Source organism: Amblyomma americanum, chromosome 1, assembly GCF_052857255.1.
Source record: "Amblyomma americanum isolate KBUSLIRL-KWMA chromosome 1, ASM5285725v1, whole genome shotgun sequence".
In the NCBI taxonomy this organism is placed as follows: Eukaryota; Metazoa; Arthropoda; class Arachnida; order Ixodida; family Ixodidae; genus Amblyomma; species Amblyomma americanum.
In genome coordinates this window covers 514077273-514094063 of record NC_135497.1, presented here as the reverse complement: position 1 = coordinate 514094063, position 16791 = coordinate 514077273, and the positions used below count along the sequence as shown (strand labels likewise).

At 47.0% G+C, this 16791-nt stretch overlaps 1 protein-coding gene across 1 annotated transcript; it reads right to left on the bottom strand.

The window, feature by feature from the left end:
* Positions 1-319: 319 nt before the first annotated feature.
* Positions 320-10371, bottom strand: LOC144116196 (uncharacterized). The gene is made up of 2 exons (XM_077650922.1): positions 9987-10371; positions 320-1741 (listed from the first exon to the last, which is right to left on the bottom strand). The coding sequence occupies exons 1-2, from the start codon at positions 10354-10356 to the stop codon at positions 1572-1574; spliced, it is 540 nt and encodes a 179-aa protein (XP_077507048.1). The 5' UTR covers positions 10357-10371; the 3' UTR covers positions 320-1571.
* Positions 10372-16791: the final 6420 nt, after the last annotated feature.

The window sequence follows — 16791 nt, the reverse complement described above, 5'->3', positions numbered from 1 at the left end:
TGCACCAGTGCTCTGTGTCAGAGCGCATTTTTCGAAATGCCCTTTGCAACAGTGGCACATAATTCTGCAGCACAGAAATGCAATTCTCCAGTGTTTTACCAGTGGAATTTCTGAAGCTCCCATCGCCTGCGTTCTGCTTGAAAGTTTGCCTCGGGCCAGTTGAAAAATGGCACTGGTGCAAGCTCACTGCGAAGGAATTGACAGCCAATTATGCTGCTCATGGAGCTAAGTGGGAATGAGGCCGCAGGTGTGCATTCTGCATGCTTTACCAGTGGTTCCTTCAAGCGCATACTGGTCGCATATGACATACTCACACCACTCATGAAGCAGCAGTTGTTTATATGACGACTCAAAAAACTGCTAAGCAGCACTTAGGCAAATGCCACTGGTAATGTGGCCTTTGTTGGGCAATACATGCTTCTGATCACGTACAAGACGCGGCTACAGCATACCTCAGAAGGAAAGCTCCCGACACGATTTTAAAGCGGAGGCTGGAAGTTTTCGACTGCAAGGGATCCCTAAGAAGTTCCCATCGTATCCAACACCACAGTGAAAGCTTGAACGGGGTTCTACATTTCAGACATCCATCATCCCTGCTGCTTGGAGGTGGCAATGTCACCAAGGGCTGCCTTCCAGAACCACTCAATTCTTATTTCATTAATGCCATACCATGTCACTCTAACAACCTTTGTGAATTTTGGCATTCTGTAATTTCAATTTTTAGTTCACATGCACTGTAAGTATTTTTGAGGGAAAGTAGCACCAAAGGCACGACAGCAGGAAAGAAAGACCGGACAAGTGTTGTGAACAGCAATCAGGAATGACAATGTGCCTAGGTTAGAGGCATAAAGTCAGAACAAGGAACCCCTCATAATAGAAACCAACTTATTACGATGGTAACCCTGTATGAGCTGGTTACAATCTATGGGAAGGCAGCATCAAAGGTGTCTCCCCTCGTGTCCGTGTTCGTCTTGCGCTGTGAATGTTAGCATGAAGTACCAACTCGCCCAGCAACTGATTTTAAACTGATTTTAAAAAATAGCAAATCAGAGAGACGGGACAAGTGGTGTCTTGTCCTGTCTCTTTTTTTTTTGCATTGAAATTTATATACCAACTCCATAATTTTGCTTCTTGTGTAGCAGTGTTTTTTATTTTAATCCCTGCACCACCATGATTTTCATTTTTTTTTACAACATAGATTTGAAGAAGTTCTACAGTTCCTTGGGCATGCTCAGACAGATCGCAGATTCAGTGGTCATAAAAAAGCCTGCCACTTTTCCCTTGAGTAAGCACACTGGTTGGAAAACATTTCTCTAGCACAGCTTTTGAAATGACCATAAATTTCTTTTCACCTCAACAAGAGAGTCAGGGAGAGCAGAGAACTGAAGCTCGGTGTGTCTGCAAAGCAAAGAAGCTCCTGCAATGATGCGTTCTTTTCACCATTCCAACTCAGCTCAGTTCTCTACAGGGCTGTGAACACAGCCCAGTCACGGAAGTGATGACAGTTCATAGCTTTCAGAACAGGTCAGAGTCAGCCTCTGTTCCTTGCTTGTGCTGGAACCAGGCTGGTGTCACAAGCGGGTAGCCAGTGCTACCTGCTTCTCCTTTTCTAGACGCTGTTGCTCACGGATGAGCTCCTGTTCGTTGAGTGCCTCTTCCAGGTTCTTTGGTGGTTCCCCTTCCTTGCGCCACCTAGTCTGGCGCAGCAGCATTATTAAGTCCAGTTCACGCTGGGGGGGACCTGCATATGTATAACATTGGCCACTGCACACCACGATTTTTGAGCAACAACAATGCCACCACCATCCTCAGATCCAAAGTGCTCATTTTCAACAGCATCAGCTTACCCAGGCCGCAATTTCAGACGCCGCACATACTGCTCGACAGGGCATAAGCAGTGACTCTCAAGATCCCTGCCCAACACGCAGGCACGAGACATGCTGTTGGTACCAGAGGTAGCGTGGGCACAGGCCATGCCTCTCTCCCTCTGTCCAAGTACTTCTGAACCTTTCAGCACATCAGTACCGAACTGTATAGAGGCCTGCACAGAGATGCACTCAGCTGCCTACAACACTGCAGTTTTTTGGAGAAACTTGTCCAACCAGTTCTTATTTAGTTGCAGCACAAGGTGGCCATTCTGGCAGGATACATTAAAGCGTCATTCTAATGCCATCCTGAAACAGCCTTGATGCGTGGGTTTCAGTGCAAGCCCCAAGGGAGAGTGGCAGCATTTGGAGCTAAAGCTCCATTTCATGCCTACACAAGCGTGCATCCGATATCTTTTACCCTTACATGGTGTGCAGCATAGAAATACTTCCTGGAAAACACCATCTCATATGGCTAAATGGCTGCAGCTTTCTGGCTGTCACATCCTTTGGTGCTGCAGGCAAGAAAATGCAGTTTACATCACCACCTAAAACACTGAGCAGGCTAAACATCTGCTCTGCACAATCATTTAATTCCTGCCTCCATGTGAAATTTCTGGCACACTTAAACCACCTTAAACCCATGTACTAGGTGCACATCTACATTACAGACTTCCTAATGTGCCATGCATATGGAATGCACCATACAACCTTGCTCAAGACTATCATGGAATGTACGGTGGAAAACTCTGCGCCATTTGTGGAATTCCTTGCCCTGCCATATCTGGGATGGTGCAAAATTTAATGCAAGCCAAAGGCACTGGAACTGCACAATAACAATGCTGCCAAGTAAAATTCCTTCTGTTATGCTGCACCACATGAAATTAGGATGACACTGCCTCCACAACATCAAGAACCCTGCCACTATTACAGCTTTTTTGCTAGGCTAGCAACCACTGCACAGTGGTAATATTTCTTCCCTATTAATTCTCTCAAGCTCCAATATCCTCACTGCAACCCGTGACAGCATGCACAGTCAAGTGCACTACATTCTCGTGTGCTACTACTAGCTCTATGTAGCTTTTTCCTTACTGTGCCAGCTGAGCATAGGCTGTCGGTTTCAATGTCAGGCACTATTTCACAGCTGTCAACATGCTTTCAAACTGACTACAGTACCAGTTACATTGTTTGAGAACACAAAGTTCAGTTTTGAAGTAATCAATAAGTATCACTACTAAGTGATGCGTAACTTTTTTAACAAGCGTGGCAGATTCCCAGATAGCCGGACCCTCTTGCAAGTGACCAAGGTGTCAATTTTTTTTTTCCATCTTTAGGCAATTTTTTGGGATGTTAGTAGTAGAAATAAACCTCAGGATGAAGTCAGATAATTGAATTTTAGCTGATAGATGAAAGCAATGTATTGGTGCGACGTTTAGGGGAATCCCTCAAGATGGAGTAGATTTGTAATAAGGGAGTAATTACTCATTAGCATCCACCCAAGCGCAGACATAAGGCTACAAAGGAAAAGCTATACAGCTTTCAAAGAAACTTTGCAGTTAAAGAAAAATTTGTCTTGGTCTGGGGATTGAACCCAAAATCACCACCTCACCGGAGAAGCTGCTCTACCAACTGAGCTAACTGGGACAGCTAGCATATGGTCGGGCAAGTGCACACTGATCAACAACTCGAATTGGGAATGCTATCGGTCCAATTTTTAAGGGAATCCCCCAAGGTGGAGCAGATTTGTAATAAGAGAAAAATTACTCATTAGCCTTCGTCCAGGTGCAGCCATACAGCTACAAAGGAAGGCTATACCCCTTTCACAGAAACTTTAGTAGAAGAAAAACTTTTCCCAGTCTGCGGTTCGAACCCGGGACCCTCACTAGAGCAGTTACTCTACCAACTGGGCTAAATGGGATGGCTAGCATGTAATAGGGTGAGAGCGAATTGGTCAACAACTTGAAACCAATGTAAAGGACTTCACCATGAGAGAAAATGTAGACTGGACAGCACTGGACTTACATTAACATTATTCCTTGATAATTCCTTTGGGACAGGCACGTACATGCGCCAGAACTAATACAACCCGAACAAAATGTATATCAGCACTGGTGACACACGTACAGCCTAACCCGTCAAAAGCATTAATTATTTGTGAGAAATATAGAAGGCTCACTGACATTTCATTCTGTTTTCTAATCTTGCAGGCTTCCAGCAATTCACGTTCCAGCTTTGTTCTCTCGCAAGCAACAGCCATGATGTCAAAAAAAATTGTAGAGTGATATCACAAGCTTTTCAATAGCACAGTCGGTGCTCAACCACTTTTTACAACATCGACAAGCGGTGCTTTCAAATCCTATCACCAATACCGCATTTACTCACGTCATGGACGCAAACTCTACTTAAGCTGTGAAAATGTACAATTCTTTTTCTCTTGCATAATGAACGCACCCCTTTCTTTTGGTGTGAAGTATGCAAATGAAGACTGCAAATCCTAGCTGGTGCTCTTTTTGAATGCCAAAACAAGTACGCAATCCTACAAAGCGCCAGTTGTCAAATGTTAAACCTACTATACCTCACTCCATGGGACAAACAGCCAATAAGAATGTTCCGCGATAAATGCCAGAACCAAAGAAACCACACTTGGTCACAAAAGGTTTCTCCATTTGATCTACCATATTAATGAATGTAGTAACTTAATGCAGTTGAGCTTTGCACTAAAGGCTGCGAGTTGTGCTAGAGTGAACTTAGTTGTGCTTTCTTTGGACAGCATTACAGACTGCAATGCTAGTTACATGTGTGGGTTTAAGATGAAAGTTCTTGCCTATGCTCTCGAGCGCGGAGACAGTGCAGAAGAGTGTGTCTGGTTTTATGTTGAAAGTAGTGGTACTGAACGAAATATTTATTCCACTAGCCTTGTTTGCGTCCCGCTTTTATGGCTTCAAATTTTTTCCGGGCATTTTACCCCACAAATGAATTCACTCCTCAAATTTTCAGAGAATCCTGGGGGCAAAAGTGTGCTAATTTTGTTAGCAAATAGAGTAGTACCTGAACTGGTTTGGCCAATGTCGACTTTGCTGCACATGAGGGGGATTGTATACACCGTAGCCAAAGTACTTACGGTGAATTGTGTGGTGTGTTTGACTGTACACTGGTATAGTTTCTTTATATTGCTTGAAACTTGCATTTCTACCAATATAAAGAAACTAACCTGGACATTGTGTCTCTTTACAATTTTATTTAAACTGTGCGACATCTAATATAAGTAACTGCCCACCTCAATTTTCTTCTACTCAAACATGGGTGTTGCAGTTTTAGAGGTTTCTGTTTTTTTTTATCTTGGTTGCCAAAGAGTACTGCTTGTCTGTGTTGTAAAATGGGGTTGGGCACCTGCCATCACATTGCAAAGCTTGTTCTCCACGACTTTTTGACATCATGGTTGTTGCTTACAGAGGAATGAAACTAGAATGTCAGCAGCTGGAAGCCTGCGAACAGCAAAAACAAGGCACTAATTGTGTCAGACAGCCTTCCATTTTTCTCACAGATAAATAGTTAATGTTTCTGATCAGGCAGGCTCTGCACTTGCCAGTGACATCTGACATGCATTATGTTGTGGTTGTTTCAGTTCTGGTGCATGAATGTGACTGTATCCGACTAAATGTGTCAAACAATAAGTTCACTAACAAATCTAGTGTCATCCTGTCTACATCTTGTGGGGTTTAATTAAGGAGATACTGTCATGCGTTTCTGACAGCAAGCCTTGGCCAGTGAAGACTTTTGTTTGTAGCTTAAAATTGTGTTGAAGTATAACAGTCAAACCATTTTTATGCATAATCTATATAGTCAATTCATTCAAAACATTCTGTGCACCTACTATATATTAACATTTTTTTTTTAAATGATAGCCTCTGGACTAACTACAACAAAGGGTAAGATTCTAGAAACATCTAAATTAATTCGATACAGATCTAACAACATAGGCATGGTTACTACTTTCAAGAACACTTGAAGGATATTTTGCAAGTGATTTACTCTGGGATAAACATGTTGAGTATGTAGCCTTAAAAGCTGCCCACACTGCTGGTCTCCTGTTTCATCAGTTGCATCCTGCCAACATAAGTTGAACCCCTTTTACTCAAATCATTCTTTATGTTGCATTTACTCTACTGTCATTTCGCCTGGGTATGGCAATCCAAATTAGTAGTACTCAAAATCTATACCTTTTCCAAAACAAAGCACTTCAAGTTGTTTTTAATCAGCTGAGAGCTTTTACCTCTGATGACTTATTCAGCAAAGCCAGCACAATTAAGGTGCTACTGATTCTGAATTGTTACCTTACTAACCTTACTGCTCCTGATTCGAGATGCTGCATCTTTAGGCTGTGCGTTTATCACATATTTTATCATGGACAACTCAATATTTCAGCCATTTTACTTGCTGCTCACCAACTACCAAGCCGAACCACTATCCCAAAGGCGGCTACCCTGTGCCGGCACAGACCACCATGCATCTCTGCTCATTCTTCGTGCAAACTGCTCGGGACTGGAACAGATTGCCTGTTGAAGCTGTGCACCACTACAATCCACATCAGTCCAAGGCTGCCATCGAATCTCATTTCATTTGAATGCTCAGCCCATCCCTCATGTAGTACCCCTTTCCTGGGGCCTTTGAGGTATCAAAGGGGCCATGATACCATTTTTCAGACTAAAGCGGTTTACTGCATTTTGTTCACTATGCATCCTGTAATTGGGCAAAATATGAGCTCATTTCATGCAGCAAATCATTTGTATCTGAATTTTTAAAGGTTCTACTGAACCGTGTGGAGTCAGAAACATCGGCGCTCTCACAGTCCATGAAGACATAAATCGACGGTCACGTGCTTGCTGGTGACTGACGAATGAATTGCGCACTGTGCGTAGTGGGCGTAGGGGAGTGGGTTGTTCATTCATTGTTCGAGCTAGGGGTGCGGAGGGGTGAAGGGGGGAAGTCATAACAGGGGGACAAAGGCAACGAAGTCCTGTGTCCTTCCCTTTTCTGTTTAGCTACTGCGTGATCTCGGTGGCTTCCTCACAATGTGTCACGACTGGACTCGAGTAGGTGTGTGCTCTGCACCGCACTGACCGTGCGCTCTACAGTTTTGCAGCAGACGACTGCACTGTCGGTTTATGACGTCACTCAGGCTTTTTCAATATGGTCGTCACTGCCAGAGGGAGGGGCTTAGAGCCGATAACTTCTAATTGCAATTTCCAGCTCAAATGCACGCGAGAGCCCTATTTTTTTTTTAAGTACGCATAACAACGTTGTGGCTAGTACCTACAATTTAAAACGATGATTTGTTGGTAGACCATGTGATGACCACCTTAATAATAAATAAATAACTAAGGGTTTTTACTTCTGATAATTCAGAGGACTTTTGTCAATATTTATTTCACAATGCAGTTTTCGTTTCTTTTTTCAGCAAACGTTATTTTCTACGGGTCAGTCAGTGCTTTTTTTCAGTGATATAATCTGGCATTCCTGTGCAGTCAAGTTAAAGTTTATATTGGTCTTTTTGTAAGCAATATTAGTCAATTTACCAGTGATTAATGCACAAATAATCACACTTAAGCTGGAGGATGCGAGAGGGTGGGGCACGATGTGGGCTGAACAGTTGTCAGGTAGCCAGTACACGACGCTGTTTTGTGCGCTTATGCATGGTTTTGCACCAGTGTACTTACATGCAGTGGAGAGAACTGCTTAACAAAGTAACTCACTTAGCTACTGATAACAGTGAACAAATAGCGCTTTACTAGCAGACCGTGAGATATGGCACTTCCCAGCCTGCAGAGGAGTGTAAGGTAGCTGAGCAATGCTTCAAAATGCACAACTGCGCTAATCAAGCGCTACCACCACCTCACCACACTCGCAGCTTATGCACTTAGTCAATTTTCTCTTTTGACTGCGTTTCACTCCTACTCAACAGGCAGGCAGCTATGGCGTGCATGTGAAAAATATGAACCTTTTGCGGTTAAAATTGAGTTTCAGAAAATCAATTCAGCATACTTTGATGGGTTTTTTTTCGGTTTGAACCGAAAATTCCAACCCCTAAGCGTACCTAACCAAAACACAAAGGGCAGCTAAGGAATTACAACTGACATATGCACATTACCTGGGCCTGCAGACCCCTAATAACTACAAAATCAGCACAAGCAATATTGAACACCTGGACATGTACAGGCAAATGTATTAATACTAGCAGAAGCTTGGTTTGAGCTAGTCAGTACAAGTAAAGGATGTTTATTTTTTGCCACTGTAATTGGAAGTGGAAATTGTTACCAATTTTACTTCTTAAAATGAACACCAGCTATAATTGTGATGTTTGTTGTCTGTGCTTAACACCCCAAAGCGACTCAGGCTATGAGGGACACTGTTGCGGAGGGCTCCACCGGAAATTTCGACCACCTGGGGTTCTTTTAACGCGCACTGACATCACACAGTACACGGGCCTCAAGCATTTTTCCTTCATAGCTTAATTGTGAGTGCCACCATCTCTGGTTCATGTGGCCATTTCATTCTTGTCTGAACTGCTCATAGATGAGGACTCAAGATGCCACATTCACGAAGCACAAATAAAATGCAATCCAAAGAAGTTTCGTACCAACAGACAGAACCAAACTGTCACAGATGCTGCCAGAAATTGTATATTTAGTGCACCACCTGGTTCTGCTCATATCTTAGAGGTTGCTTGAAATAGTACCTCCCACCCATAACACACTGCCAACACCACCAAAGCAATCCTGTGCAGAACTCTCCACGCAGTGTTTGTATTACTTTCACAATTACGGCTGCAAGTGAGACATTTAGTTGCGAATGTGCCAGACCATGACAGATGTCTTGTTCTTCTGACCATCTGGTTGCCCTTGGAGAGTGCAACAATTGGCTTGTTCTGACGGCTCACATTTAATGTGTGCTATGAACGCTGCTACTCCTTAGATGTCAAGAGAACAGCAGATGTGACAACATCATCCGAAACCTGCGTGGGCATGCTGATGAGTGTCTAGCCTTGAGATGGTATGCACCATGCAACAAGAGCTTCTCACATTCACCACAATTCTGACGGAAAAAACTAAGGAAGCATGCCGTGCCACAATTTTACATAAACACGCTGTGCCCCTAAAGGCCCCAGATGCCATTCATTTCGGCATGCCTCATACCATTTCAATGCTGTCCCTCATAAAGCTGCGTGGCCTTTTTCCCTATTACATTACAGACAAGTCCTACTATGGATGTGCCTATTGTGGCTGCTCCCTCAGCCAGCTGAGCAAGCCGCCCGCTTCGAGGGAGCCGCTTCACTGCAAAACCACTAGCCCTCCTTAAGTCAAATGGTTAATGGTGTATGGGGGCTTAACGTCCCAAAGCGACTCAGGCTAAGAGAGACGCCGTAGTGAAGGACTCCGGAAATTTCGACCACCTGGGGTTCTTTAACGTGCACCAACATCGCACAGTACATGGGCCTCTAGAATTTCGCCTCCCTCGAAATTCGACCGCCATCGAAGTCAAATGGTATTGAATGAGCACATCCATGATTGCTGCGCTAAAACAACCGCACGAGCAGGTACTGCCTGGGACCATGATAGCAGTACGCAGACACTTCACTAATATGGTATTCCGACGTTACATAATTTTCCGCCTCGTTATATGACCACTGCAGGAAAGCCGACTGCTCTAGTCGTAGCTTTCAGACTCGGGAAAAAAAAAGAAAGAAATACACCGCATTTTCAAAGAGCAATCTTACAATCCTCGCAGAGATCCTGCGTGTTTAAGGAAGTGCTCCAAATATACCTAACGCGACATGGAAACAAGTGAGTCTGCGACTCTGTTGCGTCCTGAAAACACGTCGTGCTAGTTTCGAAGCCTCTTCATATTTCGGACTGTTGCATGAGCGAGCCGCGTATGTATGTCCACTGTACGCATCAATCCAAGTCTTCAGTTCGCGCTTGCCCTCAAGCGGACGCACGCGTGCCCTTGTGCGTGCGCGTGCGCTTGAGGGCAAGCGCTAAACATGTATACGCCGACACAACACGCGCGAAGGCGTGGAAGAGCGAATTTCGTATTTCATACCAGACAAAAAATGAAACATACGATCCGGTTCGAAGAAGTCAATGAGAAATACGTCGTAGATGAATCGGCTGAACAGGATGCTGGTCCCCGCGACGCCAAAGAAGATGACCGTAGCTCTCGGGTAGCGCTGGAACAGAGTCACCTTGGGCACACGGACAGGGTTCTGTCTCCTGCTCCATGGGTCCGCTGCTAACCGCACGAGCGAGGTGAACATGACTTCGCGTGAGCAATCACGTCTGGGCGGCCGAAACCCACCGCCCGGTGCAACGGTGACGGTGCCCTTGTTTTCACGCCAAACGTCCACGCAGGGCACGCACAGCACGGAGCCAGTGCCGATGAGCACGCCAACGGATAGACGGACGAAGCTCCCTTCTGACACGCGACTTAACATGTGGCGCGCGTGATTTGAACGCTGCTTGCAAGTCCGTGCGGAAAGATATTTTCCTGCTTTCTTGGCTTTTATATTTTTTTTTTACAGAGCAAGCTGTAACAGCCTAGTTAATGAGCCAAGCATATGGGTTACAATGGCGGAGTCGATGTCACAGACGCGTAACGCGCGCGTAACTTCGAGGAAGCCTGATGCAGCGGCAGCGGAGACGCCGAAAAATTGGTTGAAATTTGGCATTTGGGAAAAGGAAATGGCGCAGTACATGTACCACATATCGGCGGATACCTGAACCGCGCCGTAAAGGAAGGGATAAAGGAGGGAGTGAAAGAAGAAAGAGGTGCCGTAGAGGAGGGCTCCGGAATATAATTGGTTTTTTGGGGGAAAGGAAATGGCGCAGTATCTGTCTCATATATCGTTGGACACCTGAACCGCGCCGTAAGGGAAGGGATAAAGGAGGGAGTGAAAGAAGAAAGGAAGAAGAGGTGCCTTAGTGGAGGGTGTGTGTGTGTGTGAAAAACTATTTCAGGGAGGAAGCTTGAGGTAGCCGGAGCAACCTCTCGCAAATCTCTAGGTGGGCTCCTCATTACAGGAGCCCATTGGCGACCGCCGCGACTCGGGCGCGGTGGACCAGGGCCTTCTGGCTTGCTAGGTCCGAGCAGCCGAGCAGGGCTGCCTCCCAGTCCTCCCGGGTGGGGTTGGGTTTGGGGGCGAGGTTCGGGGTTGACTGGCATGCCCACAGCATGTGAAAGATGCCCGAAGACTTCTCCGCACAGTGTGGGCATTCTCCTGTACAGGCAGGATCAAAGGGTTTTAAAACTGCCGGGCACAGCAGCGTTTTGGTGTTAAGGCGGAGGAGTGTGCGTTCCTCCACCTTTGTGAGGCCCTTACAAGGCTTGTGATAAATTGCATGGCCGAATTGGAATAATTCAGTAATTTCTCGAAAAGTGAGGGCCGGATTGGGTTCGGGATCCGTATCCAAAGGGTCTGAAGGCGTTGCCCGGAGAGTGAGCGCGCGGGCGGCGGCGTCTGCCGTTTCATTGCCTTCGAGGCCCATATGAGGCCCATACAATCGTTCGAGACGCGGGGGCCCCGAGGTAGTTACTGTTTTGAAGGATGCGATGCGCAAAGAGAGGAATGTACCCCTGTTTAATATTTCTGCAGGCCCCTCTCGAGTCGGTGACGATCACTCGCGACTCCTGGTCTGCAGCGGCTAACGCGATGACAACTTCTTCCGCATGTGTTATGTCTTGAGCTCGGAACGTTAGGCCATTCACCACGATTTTTTGGTGGACGACTGCGGCCGTGTACCACCCCCCATGGTGAGGGCCTGAGGCGTCCACGTAGAAGATGCCATGTTTGTTCCCATAGTGACGGGCCAGGAGGGCTCCGGAATAATTTCGATCACCTGGGGATCTTTAACGTGCACTGACATCGCACAGCACACGGGCGCCTTAGTGTTTTTCCTCCATAAAAACGCAGCCGCCACGGTCGGGTTCGAACCCGGGAACTCTGGATCAGTAGTCGAGCGCCCTAACCACTGAGCCACCGCGGCGGGGGAGGGCTCCGGAACAATTTCGACCACCTGGGGATCTTTCACGTGCACTGCCATCGCACAGCACACGGGCGCCTTAGCGTTTTCCCTCCATAAAAACGCAGCCGCCACGGTCGGGTTCGAGCCCGGGAACTCCAGACCAGTAGCCGAGCGCCCTAACCACTGAGCCACCGAGGCGGGTGGAGGAAAAATTAAAAAATTAGTTTTTGGGGGGAAAAAATGAAAAATGGTTTTTGGGGAAAATAAATGGCACAGTATCTGTCTCGCATATCGGCTGACACCTGAACCGCGCCGCAAGGGTCGTAAGGGAAGGGATAAAGGAGGAAGTGAAAGAAAGAAAGGAAGAAAGAGGTGCCGTAGTGGAAGGCTCCGAAATAATTAAATTCGACCACCTGGGATGGTGGCAAAGCGCAAATTCATGCACGGTTTCATATGTTGGTGTGATGATAGTGAACAAACAGTGCTTTGCTAGCAAGTGGCGAGGAGGTGGTGCTCCGTGGTCTGCAGAGGCGTGTAAACTAGCGGAGCAGTACGTATGTACCCAAATCACACCGCTGCTTATACAAATCTACCGCTGTTGCATCACGCCCCTTAATTTTCAACTTTGACTGAAAGTAACTCGTACTCGACAGGCAGCTACAGTTATACCTTGTATATATATGCGAAGATATGACCTTTCTCGGTTGAAACCGAATTTGGAAAACTGAATTCCGTGTACTTTTATCGTTTTCCGGCTTTAACCAGAAAATCCAACCCCTACCAACCCCTAGATATAAATATGCTTTTGATTATGGGGGTTTAACGTCTCAAAGCGACTCGGGCTATGGGGACGCCATAGTGAAGGGCTCCGAAAATTTCGACCACCTGGTTCGATCTTTAACGTGCACTGACACATGGCACAGTACCGGCCTCTAGACCGAGATATACATATATAATCGCGGTTGAAGCTTACGTAGCAGCTGGTGGTTCATCAGTCTCCTCTCCATTGTATTTATCAGATCCTTGGCAGCCAGGGAACGCTTTTACTTCGGGAACAATGGCTTTTAAATGTACGGCTCTGCGATGATCGGAGTCACCACCCGTACCACTTCAGGTCCGGCCATGTGTTGCGTCATGTGGTCTTTTGGGTCACCGCACCCTCCAGCATAATAATAATTATAATTGGTTTTTGGGGAAAGGAAATGGCGCAGTATCTGTCTCATATATCGGCGGACACCTGAACCGGGGTAAGGGAAGAGAGAGTGAAAGAAGAAAGGAAGAAAGAGGTGCCGTAGTGGAGGGCTCCGGAATAATTTCGACCACCTGGGGATCTTTAACGTACACCGACATCGCACAGCACACGGGCGCCTTAGCGTTTTGCCCCCATAAAAAAGCGGCCAGGAAGCGAGAGTTTTGGACTGCGGGTCCCAGTTTATGAGTGGTGCCTCCATGTCCGCTCTAATTAACAGAGCGGTACGACTGCACTCAATTGATTGTTGTATGTAAGGTGCTGTGCCATTATACATATATTTTGACGGTATATATATTGTGAGGCAGAAGAACGCACCAGCAAATTCACCTTTTTACTTCAGGTAGGCCGAAGCAGCAGCTACCGACTAGTCACAGCTTAGCAACACTTCGTCTTCTTCGCACGACCCGATGACCGATGATGATTACGCTGATATGAAGATGAAGGTCACTCACAGTGCTTACAACATTCCCCCTCCCGAACGAAAGCGACCCTCCTGGGCGCAAATTAAATCTTAAGGTCGGCGGTTAAAGGGTTTCAAGCGCGACACGTGCACAATCTCGGTGCCGCGACACCGACGATCGCGAACAGGCGATGCAGGTGTGATGAGATAGTTTACAGGGGAAGTTTGTTCCAGAACCGTGTACGGGCCAATAAAACGGCTCAGAAACTTTTCACACAGGCCGGGGATGCGAGTAGGTGTCCAGAGTAGCACTTCGTCTCCAGGGCGGAAAGACACTGAGCGATGAGTCGCATCATACGTGCTTTTCCTGGAAGCTTGAGTGGCTTCAGTTTGAAGGCGGGCACGATCACGGCAGTGGGCGATACGAGACACGAACTGTTCGTGGGAAGGCGCGGCAGAAGGAGTAGAAGCTGTGAAGAAAGATGCTTCGAGGGAGAAGGTAGGATGGCGGGCATAAACAAGAAAAAACGGAGAGTATGTGGTGGTTCGTTGAACGGCAGTGTTGTAGGCGAAGGTTACAAAGGGGAGTAAAGAGTCCCAGTTGTTGTGCTGAGGGTGAATGTAGGTGGATAGCATATCAGAAAGGGTGCGATGAAAGCGTTCTGTGAGGCCATTGGTCTGAGGGTGGTAAGGAGATGTAGTTTTATGCACCGTGCCTGAAGCATGAAGCACTGCGGCGAGGACGGTGGAGAGGAACGACTTGCCACGATCGCTAAGGAGGAGGCGAGGGGCGCCGTGGCGAAGAAGTATGGTGTGGAGGAAGAAGTTGGCGATTTCGGAAGCGGAGCCGGAAGGAAGTGCTGCGGTTTCAGCGTATCGGGTGAGGTGGTCAACGGCAGTAACGACCCAGCGGTTGCCAGCTGGAGTCAAGGGCAGGGGTCCATACAAGTCGATTCCGACGACTTCGAAAGGTGTGGAAGGACATGGGAGAGGTTGCAAGAGACCGGCAGGAGGCGACGTAGACCGCTTGCGTCGTTGACAAGGGATGCAAGACGCTACGTATTTTAATACTGAGGTTGAAAGGCCAGGCCAGAAGAAACGACGTTTGATGCGGTCATAGGTTTTGTGGTACCCAAGGTGACCTGCGGTGGGGTCGTCGTGGAAGGCTTGTAGAACTTGAGGACGCAGGGAAGAAGGAATTACGGGAACCCATGTGTGGCCCAGTGGGCTGTAGTTGTGCCAAAATAATGTGCCATCCTGTAACTTGAAATTTTTGAGCCGACGACGGAGACGGGCATTTGGAGGTCTAAGAACACCGCTGAGACTATCAATCAGCTTTTGACAGTAAGGGTCAGCACTCTGGTGGTGAGCAAGATTGCAGTGTATATCTGGCATGGGAGCAATAGAGGCGGCGCTCAAAGACTGCATAACTGTAGGGTTTAAATGGCTTGACTCCGTTGGGACAGGAGAGGAATGCGAGGACATGGGTTGCGACGGCAAAGCAATAGGGCAACGAGAGAGAGCGTCGGCGTCCTTGTGCTTCTTGCCCGATTTGTAAGTGACAGTAAAGTCGTACTCTTGAAGGCGGAGGATCCACCGCCCGAGACGACCGGACAGATTTTTCAAAGTGGATAACCAGCATAGGGCGTGGTGGTCAGTGACGACTGTGAAGTGACGGCCGTACAGGTAAGGACGAAACTTCTGAACAGCCCAGACGACGGCGAGACATTCTTGTTCGGTAATAGTGTAGTTTTGTTCCGCAGAAGTCAGAGTTCGGCTCGCATAGGCAACAACATTTTCTGTAGAGGTGTTTTGGCGTTGCAGAAGGACAGCGCCAATGCCATGGCTACTGGCGTCGGTGTGCAAAATTGTCGGTGCTTTATCATCAAAATGGCAGAGGACGGGACCCGAAGTCAGAGCACGCTTCAGAGTTTCAAATGCTTCTTCGCAAGCAGGAGACCAGATGAAAGGCGTGTCGTTGTGAAGAAGCGCATGTAAAGGTGAGGCAATAGAGGCGAAATTGCGGATGAATCTGCGGAAGTATGATGCCAAGCCGAGGAAACTGCGGAGATCTTTGACCCGAGTTGGACGGGGAAAGTGCAGCGCAGCAGCGATTTTTTCAGGGTCAGGCTTAATTCCTTCGCTGCTTACGAGATGGCCAAGAACTTTAATGGATTTTGATGCAAAACGGCATTTCTTCGTGTTTAGCTGTAGGCCAGCGCTGGAAAGTGCTGTCAAAACTTCATCGAGACGAGTAAGGTGATCAGGAAATGACGAAGAAAAAATGACGATGTCATCTAAGTAACAGAGACATGTTTTCCGCTGTTTCATTACGCTGATATGAAGATGAAGGTCACTCACAGTGCTTACAATATATATATCATCATCAGTAACTTTATTTCCCCACTGTGGGGCTAACACCCCTGCTTTAGACGTCAGCCAGGATCTCATAGGCACTGGCAGCGTACGTCTTCAGCCAGTCGGATGATCTTGAGTCTCCAGGTCGGAGCTGAGTAGTGTGCAAAACCAGCATGAGAGCAGGGAAACTCATGACAAAGTGGCAGAAAGGTCTCCCACTGCTCCTTAGACTTCATTGGGTGCCCCAGGGGGAGTCCGAGGGCATTCCCATATTATATGGTCGAGTGTGGCCCTAGCTTTACATCTACATTTTTCTGAGAATTGCTCCGGGTGTATGACACTCCACATACCTGGACTTGGGAATGTGTTTGTAGGCGACGCCAGTTGACGGCCTGACTTTTACCCAGTGATTTGGCGGCCAGCGGGTACCTTGCTTGCCCCAGTCCGTAGTGTTGGAGGATATCTCTGTATGACCACAGGCAGCCGCGCTCCGTGTAGCCTTCAACCAGCCCACCAGCTCGGAATGTGAGTCCTCGAGCTAGTTTGAGGGCCGCTTCGCTTCCGGCTAGGGAGACGTGTGGGGGTCCAGAGAACCTAATCAACCTTTTTATTTTTGATTTTAGGAGGCACATCGAAGGTGAGCCCAGTTTTTAAATTTTCTTAATCGGCAATGTGACTTGATATATCAAACGTCAAAAATATGCATTTGAAAGCTCGTTGAGCGGACTATACGGCATTGCAGTTATAAGATGGTGTCGCTCGCATACAGCTAATTCAGACGCCGTTTGTGTATTTCATGACTTAGATGCAGTTAGTGATTTCCACGGCAACACTAAGGAAAAACGCGCAGTGATACCATTTTATAAATGTGCAATGCGGAAAAAAACTAAACTAGCA